The 7,804-nt window shown below is 44.7% G+C and overlaps 1 protein-coding gene across 3 annotated transcripts; it reads right to left on the reverse strand.

Moving 5' to 3' along the window:
- Window positions 1–2,611: 2,611 nt before the first annotated feature.
- Window positions 2,612–6,667, reverse strand: LOC120687826. 3 transcript variants are annotated; one of them, XM_039969862.1, is made up of 6 exons: window positions 6,512–6,667; window positions 5,957–6,087; window positions 5,764–5,819; window positions 3,898–5,652; window positions 3,655–3,805; window positions 2,612–3,482 (listed from the first exon to the last, which is right to left on the reverse strand). In XM_039969862.1, exons 2-6 carry the CDS (start codon window positions 6,012–6,014, stop codon window positions 2,827–2,829), a joined length of 2,676 nt encoding a protein of 891 aa, XP_039825796.1. In that variant the 5' UTR covers window positions 6,015–6,087; window positions 6,512–6,667; the 3' UTR covers window positions 2,612–2,826. The 3 variants fall into 3 exon arrangements, with proteins under 3 accessions (XP_039825796.1, XP_039825798.1, XP_039825797.1); XM_039969864.1 differs by having other exon boundaries at window positions 5,957–6,048; window positions 6,512–6,639; XM_039969863.1 differs by lacking the exon at window positions 6,512–6,667 and adding an exon at window positions 6,332–6,502.
- Between the last annotated feature and the right edge of the window lie 1,137 nt (window positions 6,668–7,804).

Consider the following 7,804-nt stretch of genomic DNA (forward strand, 5'->3'; position numbering starts at 1 on the left):
ACTTCACACAAATAACACTGTCATATCAGCAAATTTGCTGACGTGGAATAATATTTGATGTTTATGACACTTTTATGATACTCCCACTGAAATTGGTCTAACAATTACCAAGACTGAGAACTGGGTAACTGTGACGGCTAAGTTTTATGGGAATAAAACTTCTCTCTCATCCCACGAAATTCACTCATCTCTTCTTGTCATTTTAGCAAAATTGATGATATGATGTAGAATTTAGTGTTATAAAACTCTCTTCTTGTCATCTTAGCAAAATTAATGATATGGTATAGAATTTAATGTTATAAAATTCTGCATGAAATTTTCAATGAGACTGGCTTTATAGATTTCATAATTGCTGATCAAAGTAATGTGCAAAGCATTACAATTGATCATTTGCTTGCACAGAAATTTCCAGTCAGGTTGCAGGATGAACAAGACAAGTTCTGTCCGGCGACCCTGTCTAAGGAGCTACTCAGTTTCGCAGCTCAGAACGGCAAAGCGGCTGGATGGGCTCGTGGAGACACACCGGGCACCGACCCGAGGACATTGCCACAACTGTGCAGCGAGTGCGTCCTGACGAACCCGCGGCAGCGGACAGACACAGGAGGTGGAATCTTCAACGTCATGCCAACGAAGAACGAGCCGTTGTAATTTGTAATCTGAAGAGGCAAAGAGCAGCCCCAGACGGAACATGGAAAGGCGATGTCTTTTTATTTTTATCGAACGATAAGTCCCGTCCAGCGTCCAGGTCACTGCCCCCGGAGGAATGAGAGCATGTACTTCAGGGTAACATGTACAGTGGCAGCACCGCAACAGCCAACAGCAAGGGTGTGGAATCTTCAACGCCATGCCAACCAAGGATAAGACAAAGCGGAACGAGCCGTTGTAATCAGAGCAGCAGACCCAGAGAGGGGACCTAGCTGGAAGGAAGACGACGAAGTTTATCAGCGAAAGATTATACATATGTTCTTGCTTCAAATAAAAACCTCTCGTAGCAGTGGCGGATGTACACCCCGGGCCACCCGTGCCATGGCCCGGGGTTCGGCCCAAAAAATTGCTGAAGAAGAATAAATATACTACTTCGCGATGACACTTGTATGTTTTCTATCTTTCCATTATGTTCTCGTGTATCTTTTGAACTTCCATTATGTTCTCGTGTATCTTTTGAACTATGAGTTTGTCGACGTCTGGTTTTTGTCACAACTATATTTAAAACTCGGCCCGGGGTTCAACTCAATCCTGGTTCCGCCACTGTCTCGTAGTATTCTCACACCTAGATCGACATCAACTACTGAGACCAACATTAACGAGCCGGTAACTTGTTTGGAGTAATGTGGTAAGAAATACTACAATACAAAGCACCTGCAGTTGGTGTCATTTAACTTTGTTGGATGCTTCCACGAAGCATGCATTAAATGGTTCATAAATTGCTTCACGTAGCATGGGTCGAACGGAACCACAACCCACTATCCACAGTTCAACTTCTGAACAGAATACAGTAGCTCATTATTTGCTAGTCAATAGTCATATAGGTAGTGAACGAGCCCATAACCTGAGGGGTTATATAAAATTTTAGCCAATCCAGTTACAACTGCAGAGTAAAAATATGACAGGGTCCCTAGTAGTTTAATCACCAAGAACCAAAAAACAATTTCTGGACGGACAAAAGGAACGTTGCTATTGTCTTATCGAAAACAGCATTCAGGCAAGCCTCCAAATGAGCAGGTCAAAGTTGAAGCTAACCGTGAGCCAGTTAACCACCATCATCAAGTGATCAAGCCACCGCGCAAGGTAACCACCGTCGTCTCTACAACTATTCTGCCTGGAAGGGACAGAGAACTTATCCAGCACATAGATAATTAATTGTTATAGCACGGCGTGGTTAGTTGCAGCAACTAAAAAGATTCAGAAAGTTGACCAACAGCACAACATGTACAACAGAGAACTGGGAGAGAAGTCCTGCATCTTCATGGACCGCGAGGCCCAGCTACCAGCGCCTGACAGATAACAACACTTACGCATCGCCGGACCATACCACGACAAGCAATGGCGCCGAGCTGGCACGCAAGTAACAGCACTTAGAAGAAGGCAAACAAAGCACTCACTAACCTAAAAGATGCTACTCAAACGAAACACTAGCCTAAAAGATGCTACTGCTAGATCAAGGCAAAAAAAAGCAACTGAAAAGCACATCTGAGAGGGCAGCCATTGGATCCACAAAACAATGCAAGGATTCCACTCTCACCAGCAAAAAGGCTGTTATTCCCCAGAATGTCAATGGATTTTGCTGCCAGCACGCCCTTTTTAATTCTCCTCAAGAACTTGCAGCTTGTAACCTTGCTGCAAGTTGGATTAACAAAGTGATCAAAGGCAGAAGAGGACAGGAGGGTTAGTAAAGAAATGCACTGAAAGGTGGTGCATTGGTTGGACTGCTGTAGGCTTTCAAAGGAGGCACATGACCTCTAATCATACTCGCTTGGAAGTGATAGACGGTAATTATCCCCTAGGAGCCTGCAATGAGCACTAAGGCTGCACAGCTCAACACTTGAGGCCTTCAGCTTTACAGACATCTATCTTTTGTCACCTAGCAGAGAACATAACATGTGGCCAAAAATAATTTTAAATGCAGCAGTTGTATTCATAAAAGTTATTACTGTGAATGTATCAATGGTGGTGAGGAATATTTGAGCACCATACATAACAGTTATGAGGGCAATATACACACGAGAACAGATTTGGGTAGTGCAGATCAGCCTCAGTGGACGGTCTTCACCATATTGGAAATAAAAGCAACAGGTGGACACCACAAGCAGGGAAAATAAAGCAGCTTCAATGGCACCCAGCATCAGTAAGCTCTGAAAATGCCTCCCCAACCAACTTGTTCAGGACATCCCCACATATCTCCTTGCTGATTTCATCCACCTCCAACCTCAGCATTTCAGACCACCCTTTCCCATGAATCTCCTTACCGACAACCCAATCCGCTGCAAGGCCTGCATGGTCTCCCAAACCGGCAATATCGTTCTCATCATCGAGGAGCCAACTTTTTATTAACCTCCATGCTTCATCGGTTACTAGCACATCACATGTAGCAACTCTCGGTGCATTGGAATACCGTGCAGTGCAAGGGTATGCACCCCAAAGTTTACTTTGACCAATGTCTAGTAGGGCAGCATTGACAGAATCAATGAGGAGCCTCTGGTTTGACCGTCTCTCTCTGCACTTGGCATCTTCCACTTTGCGTTCCAACAGTTGGTCAAACACAACTGGGTCCAAAGGGCAGTCAAGTGAATGCCACCTAACAAAGATATCTTTGGCCTTCTCATTACAGAACCCAGCAGACGTTAGAATCTTCTCGACAAACTCATATTGTTCTCGATCATGGCTATCATCTTGAGCACAACACAATGGAGCTTCTTGAGAAGCATCATCCCATGATAAGGTCCTTGCAATCGATCCAATTGGAAGCGACCTGGATAGAGGTTCTGCAAGCAAGATAATTGCACTTATTGACCTAGCCAACTATAATTAAGCACACATTATTGGTACTACAGTCCTAACTTCATGCCCAAAATAAAACAACTCACGGTCACACCAATAGAGTTAATCATGGCGTTCAACAGTTAGAATGCTAGAAGAACTAACGTGATGTTTTACCTTGTTTAACAGTAATTTCGCTCTCTGATGAAACGGGGGATTTCTCATTGACATCCTCAAACTGTGCATCAAGAACTGATGTAGGGCTAGGCTGATCGAAGTGAGAATTGTGAATCTCAAATGACAGTGCCTTTTCAAGGGAAACTAGAGACTGCAAAGGCAAACACAAGCATCCAAGTCAACAAATATTAATTACATTCCAGATTGAAGAAAGCTAAACTTAGAGTGGGTAAGGAAATGTACCTTAGAAGTAGAGGGTGCTTCAAGTTCATCAACTGGAACTACAGTTAGTTCATTCTCGAACCGCTCTTCCAAATAGCCCAAAGCAACCCCATCTTGTAAGGTAGTACAAACATGTTCTGGAACATCTGATTTATCAATTTCAGCAGTACTGGCTGACAAAACTTGATTATTCGGGGTTCCCACGGGAGTTGGGCTAACCTTCACTTTTTCTGCTTTCTTACGTTTTGAGAAGAAACTCGATATCTTTCCCTTCAGAGATGACTTCCCATTCTTAGGTTTGACCTCCTTCGTCACTGTAGATTCTTTATGTTGAGCATCTGAACATCTACCATCTAACCTTAGGCTGTCAAAAGCTAATGAAGAGACTGGAACAGATCTTGACCTTGAGATCTTCCTTAGGGAGCTTTCTCCCTCACCATCATCAACAACACAATTAGATGATACACCAACTGTTGGCTCATTGCTGCATAACTGTCTGGTAACATCCGGAGATGCTTGATCAGCAACATCTTCTTTCTTCATATCAGGCATAGCAAGCATTTCACCAAGTGTGCTCAAACTTCTTCGCACTGGCACCTTTTCCTGGGTTATCTCACTGGATGGAACAATTGCCCATCTGTCAGAAGTATATTTCTTAGCCTCCCTAGTCACATGTGACTCCGGGGAACAAGAAGCATGGCTCAAAGATGAGCCAAAGTAAGGATTGCTAAACCGGTAGATGTAATCCCAAGAATGGTGTGATGTTGGAGTTCCGATATTCGAGTCACATAAGCTAGTGCCCTCATCTTCAGCATATTGATCATATGGTCTACCTGCGCTAAAAGTATTTGACTGTATGCAACCTTGCAAAGATTCATAGTGGCGTCGACGCATTCCGTGCATTGGCCAATCTATCTCATCACTCAAATGCCTTGATACAGCAGGTGCTTCAGAATCATCCAGATCGGCATGATAACATTGCTCAAATTGCTCCATAGAAGCAATCATCGAGGTAGGTTTCAAGACCACTATCCGGGTGTGTTTCGGAAGTCTTTCAACTTTCAAATGAGCAGCATCAGACTTGTGATTATTGTTCCTTTCTGCTCTGTTCCCATCAAGTGCATGGTTTTTTTGCCTTTTAATTTCTTTGTCACCCTTTGTGTCCACTGGTTTCGAGGGCTTCAACACAGTAATGCGTTTTCTCTGAGGTGATGTTGGTGCAGCATGAAGTTCTCCAGATTGCTTTGCAAAGAGCGAGTTCGGTTCTTCAAGAAATTTGAGAAACAAATCTTTGTTTGAATTCAGGACTTCAAGAGCATCATGAAATTCCTTTGACTGGAGGAGATTATCATGTGATGCTAGCCGCTTTGCTTCAACAAATTTCTGCCGGACAAGATCCATCCTTCGCTTGTCATGATCTTCATATGGCCTCCTTGGAGATTCACTGCTCAGATATTCACCTCTTGGTGGCTGGTATCCAACTTCATAGACATCCTTGTACTCCACCTCTTCCATTGAACTTGCACGTTTTCCGACTGGAATTTGGTTGTTAGCTCTTGCCAATGTAGCAGACAAATGGCCATCCGGAAAACCCCTCCTGTTAGAAGGTGGATGCTTAGGAAGATCCACATTGCCATCAAGCCCCATCAGCCTTGCCACAACATTAGTTGTCTTCTGACTCGTGTCACCCTCCTTAGCCATTTCCTGAGCTATCAGCATTTTCATTGGCGTACCACTTGATCTATCCGACGAGCTCCTCCTTGTGTAGCCAGTCACCTGCCAACATGGATCATGTTGTGATCAGCAGGTGGACAACATTTGACAGACAGCACTGACAGGCGCATGGTCGATAAAAGCCAGCAACAGTAGAACAAAAATTACACTTACTGTCTTTGATCCGTTGTACTCCTTCCGTTCTGATTGAGTTCCTCTCACCGGAGAGCCTGTCAGGAGAAGGTAAGATCCATAATTAGGACGTTCATATCTCCCTATATCTCCATAACTGAAGAATTATCACGGGGCTAATCATATGGGCAACTGCTGGAAATTGTGACTCAGTTCGGCGGTTGCATAATAATACCATCTCTGGAGGCGACCTTGGCACTGGATCCAACGCTCAAATCAAAGAGGTTGATCATTCTTTATTCCCTCAATCCACCACCCCGGAAACAGCTGCAACGAAAATTGCCTCCACTAAATCATGGCAAATGCCTGAGGAATAAACGTGTCAACAAGTTAACACTCAAACCAAAGAACAGAGTGGCTTGAAAGCGGAAGGGGAAATTGAAATGGCCATCAAAACAGAGAGGGTGGGATTGAACAGGAACGAGCTGAGCAGAGTGGATGCAGAAGAGAATTTGAAAGGCATCGACGCCCGTGAAGCGGCCCAAGCATAAAGCGGAGTAATTTTACCGCAGAAAGTGTACAAACGGGTGCCAGGATGGCAAGATCTCACCCCCTCTCGCGCCAATTCGCCCCAATTCCGCACGGAGGAGCCCCGAACCACAATCCCATGCGGAAGCAACACAACTCAGCGAACAACGCAGCCAAATCGAATCAAACGTCCCTAGGAAGGGCGAGAGGAAAGAGGCCAAGAAAAAGGAAAACCAAAAAGGCTAAAAGGCACGGCACGCACCTGTCCGAGAATGCGGGGGCGGTGAGGATGATAACGGCGGCGGCGGCGCCCGGTCACCGGCAGCCGCAGACCCCCCCACCGGCGCTGTAGCGGGAGGTGGGGTGGGGAGAGCGAGACGTGGGGTGGGTGGGGTGCGCGCGGGGTGCGGTTATATGTTACTTAAGCGACAAATTTTCTTATTATCATATCACCTGAATCAGTCCAGTAGACATCCAATTCATGTAAAACAGTCTGTCCACTCTACTGTAAATGATCAGACCAGTGTACTCGGCTGTAAATGATCAGACCGGTGTACTCGGCTGATTCGCCTAGAAGTAAGCCCTCCTCTGCGGCCTCCACCTTGTGGAGTTTGGCTCTGTTGTCCGACGACAATTGGGAAGCGGCTTCGGCGGCGGTGACGAACGGATCTTTGTAGGCTTCGAGGAAGATGAATAGGAGTTTTGGACTTCTTTGTAATTTTTATTTTCTTTGGAGTCCTGTTTGTGAAAGGGTCGGTGTAATGCGCTAAGATCAATATATTTTTCTTCTAAAAAAACACAATGAAAGCGACATGTTAGAAAAGAAAAAAATATAAATCCATATGACAAAAATTAAAATAAAATATTAATCTCAAATTGAGTATCTAAATTAGATTGCGATTTTACAATAAGGGTCTTTAAATAAAGAACACACTTAACTACTCCTATGTCTAAAATATTTTCTAAAAAATATTTCTTTTTAATACAGGATAATCACCGTTCATCATGGATACGATACGAACGATGTGCAGGTGGCTGTTTAAACGGGGGTAACGTAAAATCTCCAAGCGCATTCGTATTGAACGATGGCGTCGCGTCGCTGTAGCTTAGCTAGGCAGCCCCCAGCAACGTGTGGATTTCGAGCACGTCTGACGGTGACTGGTGAGGGACGCAGGTACCGTCAAAATGTACTTGGAAACCACAACGAACTGAATTTCCATGCGCCACAAAAAGGAAACACACAGCTAACGCTAAGGCCTCACACTTGGAAGGAAGGAAGTGCATGAAAATTCATCCAAATATCACGAGAGTGTGTGATGATCAGTGAGCAGTGAAATCTCATCGACGACCGTCAGGTGCGTCTGCCGTGAGGAGTTGCATTGCGTTGCGTGGGAGGTTTGTTAGCGATGTGGAATGGATCACCTGTCTCCATCATAAGCAAAACGCAATTGGCGTGTTGTCCGTTTGCGTTAGCATCTAGCAAGGCATGCCACTTTCGCTAAACAAAGCGCCTTCCTTTGGCCTTACGCGAGAGGCAATTGCATTTTCTTCTTCT

Source organism: Panicum virgatum, chromosome 9N (assembly GCF_016808335.1).
Source record: "Panicum virgatum strain AP13 chromosome 9N, P.virgatum_v5, whole genome shotgun sequence".
NCBI lineage: Eukaryota > Viridiplantae > Streptophyta > Magnoliopsida > Poales > Poaceae > Panicum > Panicum virgatum.

What these genes read in the sequence shown, in the direction of transcription:
- LOC120687826 (XM_039969862.1), bottom strand. Translation starts at nt 6,014, where the DNA reads ATGATCAACCTCTTTGATTTGAGCGTTGGATCCAGTGCCAAGGTCGCC. An exon ending in AGTACAACGGATCAAAGACA is followed by an intron (nt 5,653 to 5,763) that starts GTAAGTGTAATT and finishes CCATGTTGGCAG; the next exon opens with GTGACTGGCTACACAAGGAG. An exon ending in CGAAATTACTGTTAAACAAG is followed by an intron (nt 3,483 to 3,654) that starts GTAAAACATCAC and finishes TCTTGCTTGCAG; the next exon opens with AACCTCTATCCAGGTCGCTT.